Source organism: Brienomyrus brachyistius, unplaced genomic scaffold, assembly GCF_023856365.1.
Source record: "Brienomyrus brachyistius isolate T26 unplaced genomic scaffold, BBRACH_0.4 scaffold96, whole genome shotgun sequence".
NCBI classification, from domain to species: Eukaryota; Metazoa; Chordata; class Actinopteri; order Osteoglossiformes; family Mormyridae; genus Brienomyrus; species Brienomyrus brachyistius.
Genome location: NW_026042371.1, coordinates 434,008 through 449,951, shown reverse-complemented (window position 1 = coordinate 449,951; position 15,944 = coordinate 434,008). Strand labels below are relative to the sequence as shown.

Here is a 15,944-nt window from a genome sequence, read left to right as displayed (position 1 = left end):
GACTTAAAGGGGTACATCCCTTTAAAAGTAAAAACACATCTGTCGTTCTGGTTTTGTGGGTCTTTGTGGACGTTGTCATCTCCGGGATTCTGCTTAGGGCTCTTTCTCCAAACCAGAGTGGGATGCATGGTCAAAAGAGCGCTTAACGTCAGTGTTATTTTATGGAGTTACATAGAGAAAAGACCAAGGATGGATCTCTGGAGCCTAGAAGAGTGTCTGGTTTTCCTAAATGACAGAGAAATCAGTCTGACAGCTCAGAAAGAGATTTACATTATTGGTGATTTTTTTGCCAATATTTAAGAAAGATTGTTTCCCTAATTCTCCATCTGTTATTTAAAAATTCACTATAATATAGGAATTATGTATAATCCTTAAAACTGTTGATTGCCATCAACGATATAAAATTCGCACAGTGGACAACTTTTCTATTGTGGGAGCTTAGCTCAGTTTATAAATTTAGTGACTGTGAAGTTTACGTAGAAGACAGCTTTCGTGTATGAGACTGGATACGTTTTTAAGTTTTACAGGAGGAAAAGATCATTTCATTGAGGACATGCATTGTGTGCTACCCATAGTTGTGTAGTGGTGGTTGGGGTTTGGTGCTATTAAACCCCAAAGCCCTTTAAACGGAGCGAGCGTTGTCCTGCCCTGTGTTCATATCGCTATGACTACAGACAACCTCGCATTCCACGGTTCTTCAGAATTAGACTTGGGGAAGAACTCAGGGATACTTCTTAAATGGCCCTCCCCGTACAATCAGAAATAAGCCAGGGATGTAACAAGCATCCTGACGGGGCTCTCGTGTATTTAAGGCAAACCTGAGCACAGCCTGCCTAGATATCAGCTCAGCTTCCGCAGAGCCAGTCTGTGCTCCTGTGTGGGTGATGCTCCATGTTGGTTTTAGAAGATTGTTTCTCCTTATTTATTTAATTATTTATTTAACCTTTTTATTCTTTAAAAAAATTGGGTGGCATGCTGGTGAAGTGTCACCTCACACCCCTGGGAATAGGGTTCGAGTCTCTACCACGACGTCCTGTGTGTGGAGTTTGCATGTTCCATGTGTTGTCATGAGGTTTCCTCCAGGTACTCCGGTTCCCATAATTGAAGTTACCAAATTGCCCATAGATGTGTGTGTGTCAGTAAATGGTGTATGAGTGAATGGTGTGAGTGTGCATGTGTGCCCTGTGATGGGTTGGTGCCCCATCCTGGGTTGTTCCCTGCCTTGCGTTCAGGCTCCAGACCCCCTCCCCCCCCCCCGTGACCCTGAGTTGGACAAGCAGTTACAGTATACACTACATGGCCAGTTCATCATTGGATGTTGGTGTGGATGGCAAGGTGCCCTCAGTACGATGAAGTCTCTCTCTCAAAGTTGGCTGATCTTGGTTTAAAGTGTGCTGAGAACATATGGAAGAGTTCTGCCCCTAGAGATCAAAGCCAGCGACTGCTTTCAGATTAAGCTCCCCGGCATGCTTATCTCTCCATGGGCTGTCCATCAGCTAACCCTGGAACGCCTGCAACACCTTTTTGCAAGTGCTCTGCTCAGTCTTCTGGAAGGCCTTTCCCCCCTGCCACTATGTTTAAGGGAGGTTTTGACCAGTTTTTTATCGCCTTTGCATATGTGAATTAGTGCTTCCAGTATGAAGAGATTCTACTGCAGGCAGGAGTCAGCAGCGTGCATTATTTTTATATTACATTGTGGGGACCTTGCCTCGTGCCCATTGCTTCCGGGATAGGCTCCGGACCCCCCGCGACCCAGTAGGATAAGCGGTTTGGAAAATGGATGGATGGATGGATGGATTGTGGGGACCGAATGTCCCTCCCAGTGTAATAAAAACCTGCTATTTTGACATTGTGGAGACCATTTTAGACCACGTCAGGTGCTCTAGAGTTAGCCGCCTTGTGTGTGCAGAAAGTGTCCTACTGGATTGGGTCTCAGGTGGGGGCCTTTTCTGCAGCCTTTGGACACCTATCCCAGCGCCAACCTTAAAAGGCCGGTACAAAGACACCCTCAAGCACTTGATGAATGTTTTCTCTGAAGAAAAAAAATCCATTGTAGTACATAATTTTAACTCCAGAAGTGTTACCTATGTCTTCAAAGCAATTAGAGCCTCTCTTGCAGGTCTTTTCTCTGGAACTTCTGATGGTTTATGCCACAATTGCTTTGAGGTTGAGACTATAGTTTGTCTCCCATATTGTTTTTCCAGATTTTATGGGTGTTTTTGTTCATCATACTTACGTTTGGCAGGGCACTGCTGAAAGTCCATTGCTTAAACGCTAAGATGGAAGACAGGCTGTGTGAAATTTTTCTGATTTGTCAGTATTGGTTCATCCATTCAGCGCGTATTTTTTGTGCTCCGTTGACCAAAAAACGAGGTGTGCGTTCGCTGGTATGATCCAGGCAATGCACTGGGGGTGGAGGCTGCCGGGAAGAGGCTAATCTTCTAGGTTAAGTATGAATAGGTCTCAGTGAGTCACATTGTGTGAAATGTCCTTTGTGCCCAGTGACTCAGTGCCTTCCTGCTTACCCTACACTGGATTCTCGCACAAGTGAATTTGTGTACAAACAAGCCCATACAGAGTCCGCTTTCTGGCGTGTGGTTAGTGTACCGTGTAATGTCCCGTTCTGTTGGAAGGAAACAACTCTAGCGGGACGTGGTCTTAAAGACTGAGGTCTTAGCACCATCTTTGTTACTAAAGAATTGATTTTACATTATGATTTTTGTAGTTCCAGTGTATGGTTAACCTGAGCTGAAGGCTGCCAGGCTACAGGCTACAGGCCCATATGACTGGGATTAGCAACTGGCTGATGGATGGATGAATGGATGGATGAATGGATTTTATTTTACTGTACGGTGAGTAAAGGGCATTCTTGCTGGTTTCAGTTTTACATTGTAGCTCTTGGGGGAGAGAAGCCCATTCAGAAGATTTCATTCTAAATTACCAACCGCTTCTCAGTTGAGGTGGGGATTAAGTTTCCCATGTAGTACAGCTTAACAGCTATAGTTCATTGGTTTTCATTTTTGCTTGGCAGGAGTATCTGCTAAGCAACATTTTACAGTGATAAAGTTCTGGTAAAGCCTAAAGCTAGTGTGTAAATTCGAGTTCCCTGTGTGCTGTATCTATACCAGGAATGCGATAGGATCTTACTTTTGGACTTGATGGGTTGTATTCACCAGGCGGAAGTCAGTCCCAAGATTGGGTCTTTGAGGTCACTGGGTTATTTGCAGAAGCAAAGTCATAAAATGTGCGAGTGAATCCGTTGAGCTAGCTGTCAGCTTTCCGGCATGTCGCACCCTGTTTAATTAATGCCACTGAAAGTCAGTAGCACTATTTGCGAAACACGGAAACCGACATCAAACGCCAAACAGGATTTTTGTGTGTAATGTCCAGCCGAAGGTAAAGGGAGCCGCGGGGTGTGGTCCTGGGCGGGGGGGGAGGGGGTTCGCAGTGGGCAGGAGGAGTCACCATCATTCCTGATGGAGGGGGGGGGGGGGGTTGTGGTCAGTCGCGCATTGGTTCCAGCCTAGAGCTGGAATGAGTGGTGGTGGGGGGGGGGGGGGGGGGGGCGCTGGAGGGATTACACAGGCCCTCCATCACCGCAGCAGATAAGAATAACCTAGCTGGCTGCAGCCCCACCCTGGCAGTTGGAGGCTGGCCATACAGCATTTGACTCGATCAGGCCAACTTGGCGTTACTGTGAGGCATGTTGTGTGCAGATCTGAGTTTCCCCTCTGTAGCACAGCTGAGGAGAACCTAGTGCTGGGTAGGAGGTACACCACCCCCCAACCTAAACTCCTACCAATTCCTAACCTTAATCATAAGTAACCTAGCTAAATACAAGACTTTTTAGTTTTGAGTACTCAACTGGTTGGTTGAAACAAAATCTAGGTCTGGATTTGTACTTTCTTAACCTGAACCTCCCACCATTGTGTGACTTTGTAGGACATCATAAAAACGTGGTAGACTGGATGTAGAGTTTTATTAGTGGTGCTATCATGACAGGGCGTACCACTTTGTCAGCATGTCATTAAATGGAACTGATGCCCCTCCCCCTGGTCTCAGATGGTTTCTCCCATGAACCAAATGAAGGATATTTGTGGGCCTCACTGAGAACAGCAAAATCCTTTCCTCTCTGCAGCCATGTTGACAAGATCACCACTTGGCAAGACCCCCGCAAGACCATGACCGGCGCCATAAACCACCTGAGCCTGCATGCCCCACCCACCCCTGGACCCGTGCAGCAGCGTACCATGGCCCAGACACAGCCAAACCTTGGTAATTGCCGCCTACACATTCTGAGACCTGCCCCACGGGCGTAACTGTACAGCCTGGTGTCACAACACTCACCTTGCGGCGTACAAATCTGATAAAGTCAGTAATGATTATACTTATACTAACAAACTTCTTGGCCTCCCCTTGCACCGCCATTTCTCTTACTTTCAATCAAAAGTAAAGTTTACTGATTTCTCAACGCTGCCCCCTAATGCAGCGTGGCTGCTTTAAGGTAACATAAGAAGCAACACGTCTTCAGGAGGTAGTGCTCCCATGTGACCGTCACCTGACCTCGGTACGCCCCGGGGTGCTACTCATACGGCCCCGAATCCCGGGACTTCACATTAGGGACGACGGAGTTTGTGACACCCCGCTTTGGATGGAGGGACTCATACCTACTCAGGTTTCACTCCGTTTAATAATCGTAAGTGTGGAGTATTCATGGATATCGTTAGCAAGCCGGGCAAGGTAAACAACCCCTTACAGGTCTGCTGAATGATACCCTGTATTTTTGCCCCAGATAAGTTAAATCGGTACATATTGTAACTCATTTTAACGATTGCACAAGGAGTTAACGATATATTAACGCTAGTGATGGAGGACGTGGAGATTCAGACTTTTCAGTTTCGAATGCGGGTTTCATACTTTGTTAAGCATGGAATGGATTAACTCAGACACTCTAAGGGCTCCCAGTGGTTTTAATCTGACGTCGATTGAAAATACACCCAGATTTCATTTCATCGTTTATTAGATCTGCGATTTCTTAAGGGAATTTTTATTCCAATCCTGTCTGAGATCAAGGATGTTAAAGCAAAGAAAGGTTGTGTCCAGATTAAATGGAGACCTGGTGGATTGGGAGTCAGTAAATGCAGCACACAGAATATTCTTCGTAATGATAAATGTGTTATCATGAGAAAGTGTTAGTCTTTCCAATCAGGTTTTGGTTCCTGGGTGAAACCAGGCCCAAGAGGGTCTGTAGTGACCTGGCCTTATCTGCAATGGTAGGAAATTCGTCATCAAGGCTGCTGTGTATTGGGGGTGATGGTTCAGGGCCCCCCAGCTTCCCATGATGCTGTCATTATCGGTGCTGATGATTTTTGGGGTATCTCGACCACTTTTGCCGGCCGATTGAGTAACTGGCACTTTCTTTGTTTACAGCGAACCTTTACAATGTCCAGTTGCAAATAAATTTATTTTCTCAGTATGTCTCTCTGTATACCACCAATATACATAAACACACACACTCCCCCTACACAGTAGCCCTCTACCTCGACTCTGATTGGTCCACCTGCTGTGGAGCCTGGGATTGGCCCAAGTGGGAATGTATGTAATTGGCTGTGAGCTGCAGGGAGCAGCAGCCCCATACCGTGACTGTGCAATCACTCTCCATCCACACTGCTTTCCAACAGAGCTGTCTGAGTCCGCCCACTTTGGCTGCCTCTCCCTCCTACACTGGGCCTGGAACAAAGCTGGCAGGAATCCTATTCGTCAAGAGGGGAATTCTATCGCCCTTTGTTGTCCTGATGGAGATTTTCCACCTCTTTGTTCTCTTCTTTCCAGCCTGCCTAGTGACAGGCGCATAACTCAATAGCAGTATATTCCTCAAACAACTCCCTGAGCTTGTGCTTCGATTCACTATTTTTGGTAAACTTTCAGCATTGGCTTCGGTGACAATATTGTGCCACAGTGATGTAGCAAAGTGTAACTGTTCTTAAGATGAATCTTCCACTAATTTATGTAAACCTGTTTCAAATGACCTTTTACAACAGACTGGAAGATGTTGCCATAACGATAGTGTGACCACCAGATGTGAGTTTTAAGGTCAATAGCGTAAGAGTCCCCTCCCCAGGCAAACCTACACATAAAACAATATAGCTTGAATATCGCTGATGATGGGTGAAGGGCTTTGGGCTATTGCTTTTACTGATCAGTGCTGCTGTGATGCTGCTGTTTGAACAGGACCACTGCCTGAGGACTGGGAGCAGGCAGTAACCGCTCAGGGAGATACGTACTTCATTGACCACAAAACTCAGACCACATCCTGGTTTGACCCACGTCTGGATGCCCACCTCAGTAAGTACCATCTGGAACTCTGTTGCACCGGCCCTGTTCACTGGTAAATTTACAGACCGAAGTTGCAAAACAGACCAAGAGACCCAAATGCATGAGAGATTTGGGTGTTAATTTTAGTATTGCTAAAGACTGCTTTAGCAATGTGTTATATAGGTCAGACACGTTCCTGAAGAGTGGATTCAGCTCAACTCAGTCAACCCAAGACTGAGAATCAACATTTACCCCTTTGATAACCTAAAGACACCAAACCGGTCCAGCATTTCCTTCGGTTCATTTCTGGAGCCCCTGCATGTTCCTGTGTGAATGCAGAAGGCCACTGGAGTTACGTACGGAGACATCCAAGATGGAAACTCTAACTTGAATCTGCTTTTCCTTTTCTGCCCTTCAATGAGAGCCGGTGAAATTACCTCAGAAAGGTCTTAATTCACATCGTAACAGTTTGGCAAAGCCTTGAGGAGCAGGAAAATAAACAAATGAACAAGCAAGGAAACGAACAAGCATGCAAACCAAAGATACAGTTGGTAGATATTCAACATCTTAGTGTACTTCTCCTATAATAGCTTATATTTGTTTCAAAATGTCTTTAATAGCAAGTACTTATAACTGGGCTAATTGGAAGAGAGTTTGGGGCATTTGAAACAGGCAGAGAAGTTTTCCAAAATTTTAAAAATAATATTAATAGGTGTTTTTGGGATGTGGAATTAATAATATGTAATTGGTTGAGAAAATCGCAGCAGGTACCATGAGAAGTACCCAGGAAGACGAACCATACACTTGGATAAGCCAATAAGCAATAGATCTTCATCCCAGAGTTCCAGTGTAAAACGAAGGACAGTCTTCCCTTTGCGGCACGCACTGCTCACGTGGAGCTTCTGGGTTCAGTGCTTACTCAGTGAAGTCAAAGGCTCCCTGTCAGCAGCTGATCACCTTTAGCTTTTAATACGTTACAGTTTTTTAGGTCTGGAAAATTTCACTTTGCAACTGAATCGGATAAGTAATACTCGTTTCTGGGAAATAGGTTAAACAATCGCGCCTGTGTTGGCAACTCTCTCGCGCTGATCTACGACTGCTCACGCTGACCATTTTTTTCTCTCTCTTCTTTCATCCTCTCTCACTTTTTCTCCTTTTCCGTCCCTCTTCCCTCCTATCTTCACCCAGGGTTTTCTTTTATTGTTTTTGGTATCACAATCACAGCATGCAGTATGATTAGCTGTCCGGCCCTGGGGCCTTAGTGGCGGCTTTTAGCAACGCTGAGTCCACAGCTGCCAGCACTTTCAGACGTGTGTGATAAAATACCTGCGAGTTTTTCTTTATCTCTTTCCTCCGTTTTACTTTCAGTACAGCTTTGGCTTCGATCGTGAGCGACGTGTCCAGGTCAGATTTGTCAGGAAGCTCATGCAATGTGAGTGATAAAGACAGCAGCTTTGGACTCACTCACCGTGCTTCTTTGTTACTCTTTGTTAGTACTGTTACAAAATCGGTTTTGACCTGGTTGGAGTCAGATTCATTCTTTAATGGTACAGTTTGAATATCAGTCTCAAGCTTTGAAAAATGAACATTAGCATTAGTTTTTCAATGGATTTTATTGGACTTTAAAAACCTCTAGGTAAGAATCTTCATTATGATACATTTCCTCCTTTGATTCCAGTCCTTTATTCGGCAAAGAGTATTTGATCTCGCCATTTAGATGAATTAATGATAAATAACAAAGGACACAGTATGGACACCATCCTGACTTTTCTTGGTCGCTAGTACCAGGAAACATCACATCTTGTACATCACAGTTTGCATTTTCACACCATGGAAGGTCTTCAGGACAGACTGTTCGGTCCACACACGATGAAACACTGAACACTATCAGAATGCTAAGCTTGCAGGTGGGTTTAAGGTGGAAGGAGGTGGTGAGACAGATGGCTTTTGTTTAATTTTAATGTCTACATCTGGTTTTAAAGGAGGCGTTACTTGTGCAAGGTGTGTTTATATTGCGATTTCACGCACGGAGGGTTTTACACTCTCCCCAGACAGCTTCTGTTCTTCGAGAAAAATCGGACATAAAAAACATGTAATTAAATGATGTTGCAAGACAAGAATAAGCGACTTATTGTTCTTAAGATTAGAATTAATACCTCATGCAGGAAGTATATGCTAGATCAGGGCTGGGTGATCTTATCCGCAAAGGGCCAGTGTGTTTCAGGATTTTGGGGAAACCTTTAGGTCAGCTGTTCAAACCCAGGTGTGAGGACTCTTCAGCCAGTTGGTCCTCTAATTAGTCATTTAATTAGGGAGTTGCAGCGAAAACCCACATACACACCGGCCCTTTCTGGATAAGATTGCCCACCCCTGTCCTAGGGGGAGACACTGTCCTTGTGGTTCTTATGATCCTCCTGATCCTCCTTTGACATCACATGTGTTGGTTAGCTGTAACCCACAGTGGTGCCGTTCCCGTTAAACAGCATCGGCCATGTTATACTTCATTTAGCTGGGTTAACTTAAGACAGAAGTCCAACAGGAATGCTTCTTACCTAAACTCTTATTAGACAGTCATGACTTTCCAAGAAGCATTCCTACTGGACTTCTAGCATAAGTTAACCCAGCTAACTGAGAAATCCTGCTTTGTGAGACGCCCCCTGGAAGCTCGATCAGGGCCCTCATAGCCTCGCTCCGAGCTGCTCCACGCACGATTCTGTTCCATCGTTGGATCGCGCCGCTGTCCATGGAGTCCACACTCATTTTGCTCTGTCTGTTCCTGAAAGAATACCAGAGACTAAACCACAATGCTTAGCTATAACAGCCGTGTACAAGATACCGTGAGACTTGAAGATTCAGCCAAATGTGGTGTTTTTTATTTGTTCCTTAGAGAAGTAAATAGGTTACCGACGTGTTCCTGTGTCCATTTACTTTGTACTAACTTTTATACTTGATTCTTTGCAGTGAATGTCTGATAAATAGACTTTTGGTCATTTAATAGCAGATATATATAAATATATATATATATATTTATATTTGATGGCATATCCTTACAAACGACAAACGCAACGTTCAACTGTAACATCTTTCAGCTTCTTGGATATCATAAGTTTATTTTTGGTGAATCTCAAAATCGCAGATAATGCACAGATAAGCAAATCAGCAGCTGACTAAGCATGCAGGACTGGAGGACTTTGCATAGTAGTTAGGCCCAGGCCAGAGCTGTGCAGCTTAATGTTCCTGGAACAGCTATGCTACAGAGAAACATTAACAGCTGTCAGGCAGCCATGCATCAGCAGACAGTGAGCGGATGGTTTCTCTTACTTATAGACATTGAGCACATTTTTGGTTCTGCTCTCCTGCAAGGAACACAGAGCACTGTCCTACATTACTGCCAGTGAATGGCTGAATCTCCTGAATCATTTCCTCTCCTCTTCTGCCCTGACAGTGATGCCCCCCCACCACCAGTCACACCTGCAGCAGCCGCCGGCACCGCCCATGGCCCCCAGCGCCCCCCCCTCCCAGCCGGGCGGACAGGCCGGTGCCATGAACCTGCCCAAGCCCTTGGCCACCCAGCAGCAGCACCAGCAGAAAATGCAGCTTCAGCGAATCCAGCTGGAACGGGAGTGCATTCAAATGCGACAGGAGGAACTGAGGAGACAGGTAGTCCTTGGCGATACGAACCAGCAGGGGGCGATGTGGTGCCCGGTATGCGGTTGATGCAGGGATCAGCTTTTACAAAAAAAGTAGACAGCCATTAGTCATATAAATGCCAAGTTGTATTTTTCTCTTTCTTTTCATAACATCGACTATCCTCATCTTGTCAGATGTGCACTGTTGGAATTACTTTTTAAGCAGAAAAAAAGTCCTTCAGACATGACTTGATGCCTCAGATGGTTGAAATTTACCCTTTGTTTTCATGCACAGATTTTATTTTGAATCCCTACTTAGAGCAAACCTGAGTGCCCTCTAGTGGCAAAACTGTTGCCAGTTTGCATTTTTCTTCATGGGAGAGTGAGCCCACTAACAAAGTGTTTGTAACATGCAGACATACTGTTATATATCTGTGCTCTCCAAGACCACTTGATTATTTTCTAAGTGACCAATGGAGCACTAATCAGTTTTTCCTGGTAAGAAATGCTTCAAATTGTCATTGTGTCTAGAGCATTTCTGGGTATCCAGTCACTGTAGTTGAACTTCATAATGTTCCTGATTTATTAACATTTATTAAGCTATCAGCTATTAAAATATATGCTTCCATTTGAAATATTTACCTGCTGAGTAACGCCTTTGCAGCAGTTTCACCTGTAGCGTCACAGAAAGGAATCCTCTCTCGGATATAGTGCTATAGCCGTGAGATTCGCTGGTCTCCAGTTTCACTCTGTAGCTGTCTTGACCTGTTGCACAACCATGCCGTACCCTGGAAGCTGAGATACCAGTTTGTCCCCACAGACAACTCAGGAACCAGATTTCTATCTACTAAACGACGGAACCTCCGTAAACGTAGAGAAATGTACAGTTTGTTCTTTAAAAAACACCTCATAAAGAATATCTGAGCACTGCACACAATACTGTGATTTTTCTCTTCCAATCTGATGCTGTTCTTCACCCACAAATCTCATGCCGTGTCACTGGTTCCTACAGTTCTTTACAGAGCCAGGGGTGTCAAACTCCAAAATAAGCAGTGTGACACCCCTGCTATAACGCAGTGTTTCCTGATCCGGTCCTCAGGAACTCACAGTCGGTCCATGTTTTTGCTCCCTCCCAGCTCCCTGCCAGTATTGCAAGGAGCTGGGACGGAGCAAAAACATGGACCGACTGTGGGTCCCCAAGGACCAGATTGGAAAACACTGCTATAGAGGCTCGTTATACAACACAAGTGCTTCATGTCTCCTAGGATATGCTTATGTGTGTGTAGAAAGCTCAGATCTGAGGCAGGTTCCTCTTAGTTGCTTTCTGGATAAACGTGCACTTTCCATCTTATTGATCACACCTCATGACACGAGTTGTGATTACAGTGAATCCGGTCTTACTGCATAGCTCAGGGATGGGCACCTTTAGTCTTCAGTCTAAGATAAGCCAATAAGCAATCAGGTAAGATAGAGTCGGTCACATTTGTTCAGTGGGTTGTGGGTTCGTTCCATCTATATTTTCGTTAGCCCAGAATTGGTCCAGCACATGCAGCGAATATAAAATCGCACTGCAACTGTTTTTAATTGTATTTTTTTCTTTTTGCAGTGCAGAATATTTAGAACTGAACAATACAGTTTTCTGTAGTTAAGCCGCAGGACATCTCAAATCAGCATATAACTCCATAGGCACCCACAGGCCTATACGTTAACAAGAAATCAAAGTATTGTTTGAAAATACCGCAAAAGATGAGCTGTCTAAGTAGGCATGGGATGGATCTAATTTTGTTACCGTAATGCTGCCCAAGCCTACGTCTAACCAAGAGATTTTAAAGCACAAGAGAGTTTGCAGCTCCCTCTAGTGGTCAGGCATCACGATGCACTAGTATTTATGTCACAATGCTTTAAATTGGTTCATTTAAAGAACAACAAACAAAAGTGTATATCCTCAATTTTCTGCTGAGTGGTTGTATTTTTAGTAATTAGCTTGATAATCACCCGAATCAGTATCCGGAGTGAAGTTTCAGATGGAAATGAAAAGGCCTGGATGACTGCTAGCTGTAACCTGTCTGTGAATTCGCCTCTTATTCCCAGGAGGTGGCACTGTGCCGACAGCTTCCTATGGAATCCGATACCATGGCGCCTGCTGCCATGACTCAGGGCACCATTCCCACAAACAGCTCCGATGCTATCAGGCAAGTGCCTTTCATCACCTGCTTACCTTATGATTGCTTTGCTTGGTTGCTTGCTATATGTTTGGACTGAGAATTATGAAACACAATTCAACCTTTTCTGGGAATTTTGGGGGGAAATGGTTTGTCATTGTTTCTTAGTTCTTCAGCCTCTGCCTCTCTCCTCTTTTGTTATCTTTACCTTTTTTTAAATAAAAAGTTCTGCCATATTTCACATTTTTAATCACAAATTATGGTCATTGACTTTGTTCATTGAGTGGCTGAGGTATAGTTGTTACGAACCATATTCTTTTTGTTGCTGCATGACAAAGCTGTAGAGGATTTAGCTTCCAGGGCTTCCGTGTAGCAGATCAGTCTTCTGTCTGCAGGTTTGATTTCCCAGCACGGCTGTCTCAGGCCCTGGTGAGCCAGCCGCTGCCTGGTCTCAGTTTACACAGCAATACCATAGTAAAAAAAAAAAAATCAACAAGTAGCGCATTGTGTTAACAACCCAAGGGTTGTAGGTTCGAATCCCAAGGAGCACACACAAATGGTAACGCTTCCTTCTACTGTTTAGTCGCTTGTAAAGTATACTCGGTTTAACGTCAGTGCTCATGTTTGTCTAGTTGTGTGAATTGCCCAGGATTTACGATAGAGTTTATTCTCTGTCCATTAAGGCAATGCTGAGCTTGGCTTGGACTGTGTCTCGCCCCCTGGTGGTAGAGAGTACTGTGCTTAAGAGCCCCTCTGTTTGTGACCCTATAGCGGACACTATCACTCCCGGGATAAGAGTACCGACAGCGGCCTGGGCCTGGGCTGCTGCAGCCACCCCACCACACCCGAGGGCTTCCTGAACATAGATGAAATGGACACAGGTACCTAAGCTCGCCACTTCAGTTTGGACCTCAATTCCAAGCCACGATGAAGTATAAATCATTTCAGGCTTATGGTTGTCCAGACCTAAGTCAAAGAAGTGAATAATGATTCACAATTTTGTGATTTGTTTGAAAATTTTACATTATTAAAGCTAGCTAAATAGTATCCATATTTTTGTTACTATCTATCATTTTGGCATTTCGTCGTAATGTAAATAGTCTGTTCACATCCATCCATCCATTTTTCAAACCGCTTATCCTACTGGGTCGCGGGGGGCCTGGAGCCTATCCCGGAAGCAATGGGCACAAGCCAGGGAACAACCCAGGATGGGGGGGCAGCCCATCGCAGGGCACACTCACACACCATTCACTCTCACACGCACACCTACAGGCAATTTAGCAACTCCAATTAGCCTCAGCATGTTTTTGGACTGTGGGGGGAAACCGGAGTACCCGGAGGAAACCCCACGACGACATGGGGAGAACATGCAAACTCCACACACATGTGATAGTCTGTTTACAAACAGCATTTTATTTCAGTACTGCCTGTTTATTGAGCAGGTTGTACTGAAACACCAACTTCCTACACTGAAATCACTTAATAAAAAATAAGTACCTTAAATGGAGATAAACCTGTTATTTGCAGACTAGCTCAGGTCTCACATACATCTGAATGACCTGCCGACCTTTCTGCCTTCCCGCAGGAGAAAACCTGAACCAGGGTGTTATGGGTATCCCACAGACAAACCGCTTCCTGGATTTCCTTGACTCGTTGCCCGGCACGGATGTGGACCTCGGCACGCTGGAGGAGACGGAGCTTATTCCGATCCTCAATGATGAAGAGTGGTGCTGAAGCAGACCCTCCCCTATCTGCCTCGGTACTGGGCCAAAGCGGGGGCCGGGCTTTCCCCAAATCCAGCCTCGGTTCCATTAACTGCCTGAAAGATCATGCTTGGATCCTTCAAAAATCAAAACAGCAAAAAAAGAGAGAAAAAAAATCACTAACCAAAGGCACATTGTTTGTCTAGTAATATGCAATTGGTAGGTATTACATTTAGCACCACGAAATGCAGTATTTTCAGACCGAAGATCTACATTGTGCTCTTTGCTTTTAATGCCTGTATCCACATGCAAAGTATTTACACTTCATTCCTATTTCTGAGAGCAATATCCAGAGCAGTTTTTTTAAAAAAAAAAAAAAAAGACAAGAAGAAAAAAAGAAGAAAAGACTTATTATGAGTGTCTGTGCTCTGATTGTGGTGGCGCCCCCTGTCTGTGGTGACTATGCACTGCTCTGAAAATGGCTAAATCCTGTCTTCCAGCAAATGGCTGCTATGATTTCAAAATCAGCTGAGAAGCCTTAAGAACACAGTGTTTGCAGCTACCAAACAAGCCTTTCTTAGTGCCTACGACATGCTACATATTACACGCTTTGTAACTTTACCTTTTTAATAGTCGATTTAGGTTTTTGGTATTTTAGCAGATCTGCACAAGCTGTTAATATTTTAGCGGCTGTAACATCACTGCAACATCACTGCAACATCACTGCACCAGACTCATATGCCAAGAAATTCCCAAATAACCTTTTATGTTACTTTCTTTTTTAAAGTTTTTATATATAGAGAATGCTACAGTATTCCTTTCCTATACTGTAAAATTATCCAAATATGTTCTTTAACATAAGGTCTTTTTTAGTCTTGTTAATATAGTTTGCATTTTAGTATTTATCGGAAGTTATGATTCTTTAGAGAGATTTTAGGGTTTTTAATAAATGTAAACTTAAAAGCACTACAAGTGTGGATTAAATAAGATCTGAAGTGAATGTTAAGTCTATTCATAATTTGGGTAATCAGAAGGCTGAGTGAGGTTATATATATTATAGCAAAATATTTTGAAACGTTGTGATCCATATAATGAACAAAGAGTATGATCATATTCACATTGCAGGATAGGTTGATTTAAAGCCAAATGTTTTAAACACCTGCACAGCAGGCAATATGTATTGTGTTTCATGCCACGTGAACAAAAATTAGCTAGAGATATGTAAAGAAAGGGTACGAAATGTATGGGGCCGTTTCCTTTTAAAACCATGTTGCAATTCCATTTGATTGTTCAGATTCATATTTGTGTTGAACTGTATTCCCTTTCATTTCGGTTTGATTTATTATGGGAGGGGAGGAGCTATAAGAGAAGGCGCTTCTGTTCAACCAATCAAGGCAGTATGAATGCTACGCGGTGACTCTTTTTACGAATCTGTCTCCAGTGCAAAGTCGTTGTCCTCTATCAGCCCATCAGGTTAAAATAATGGGATCAGCTATTACTAAAGTGTTACCACTGAATTCATGTAAAACCAATACACTGTGGACCCATCTGTTTATATAAGGAAGATGTCCATATAAAAGGTTGAAATGTGGATTTCAGTGACTCTGTCAGGAGGAGTGATTCGATTTCCAAAACAGAAACTGCATTTATAAATTAAGTTTTAGGAGTTTGTTTTGGAGCACGTAGAAGTAAATGCAGTATGATCGATGACGTAGTGTGGCGTTTATGAAAGTATGACTAACTTGAATGGTATTACATTGGTTCCTAAACGGAAACATTACGTTGCTGTTTCTCAGTGTAGTTTTGTGTTTGCGGTATTGTTACTCTTGGTGGCATGCTGGTGAATCCTGGAATCACACTTACAATAGCTGTGTTTGATTCCTCATGGTAATTTCACAAGGAGTTCACACCGAAAAATGTAATCTCAAAAAATGAGCAAGATCGGCAAAAAAAACTTTTGTAGCTATTGTATTGTTTCAAATCAAATAAATAATTGTAGTATCATTACTTGTGATACTGTTCATTCATTGTTACTGTTTCATTGTGATGTGTCAACATGGGAAGCCGCAATTAACTAGTATTTTGCAACAACCGTGGTACACACCCAAATAAAGTTTTGTACAGTTTTGTCATTT

General features: G+C 43.7%; 1 protein-coding gene and 1 long non-coding RNA gene across 2 annotated transcripts in view; one reads left to right on the top strand and one right to left on the bottom strand.

The window, feature by feature from the left end:
• The window catches only part of LOC125727397 (WW domain-containing transcription regulator protein 1-like), a 29,008-nt gene extending 13,192 nt beyond the window's left edge, over positions 1–15,816 (top strand). Inside the window, exons 2-7 of the mRNA XM_049004071.1 lie at positions 4,139–4,275; positions 6,232–6,345; positions 9,761–9,975; positions 12,036–12,136; positions 12,878–12,987; positions 13,692–15,816. Of these exons, the coding sequence (XP_048860028.1) occupies positions 4,139–4,275; positions 6,232–6,345; positions 9,761–9,975; positions 12,036–12,136; positions 12,878–12,987; positions 13,692–13,840 (826 nt within the window). The 3' untranslated portion in view covers positions 13,841–15,816. The remainder of the gene's footprint in view (positions 1–4,138; positions 4,276–6,231; positions 6,346–9,760; positions 9,976–12,035; positions 12,137–12,877; positions 12,988–13,691) is intronic.
• LOC125727398 (uncharacterized) lies at positions 8,991–10,807 on the bottom strand. Its single transcript, XR_007388738.1, has 3 exons — positions 10,587–10,807; positions 9,997–10,044; positions 8,991–9,091 (listed from the first exon to the last, which is right to left on the bottom strand). It is a non-coding gene; the product is annotated as an uncharacterized LOC125727398 (long non-coding RNA).
• Positions 15,817–15,944: the final 128 nt, after the last annotated feature.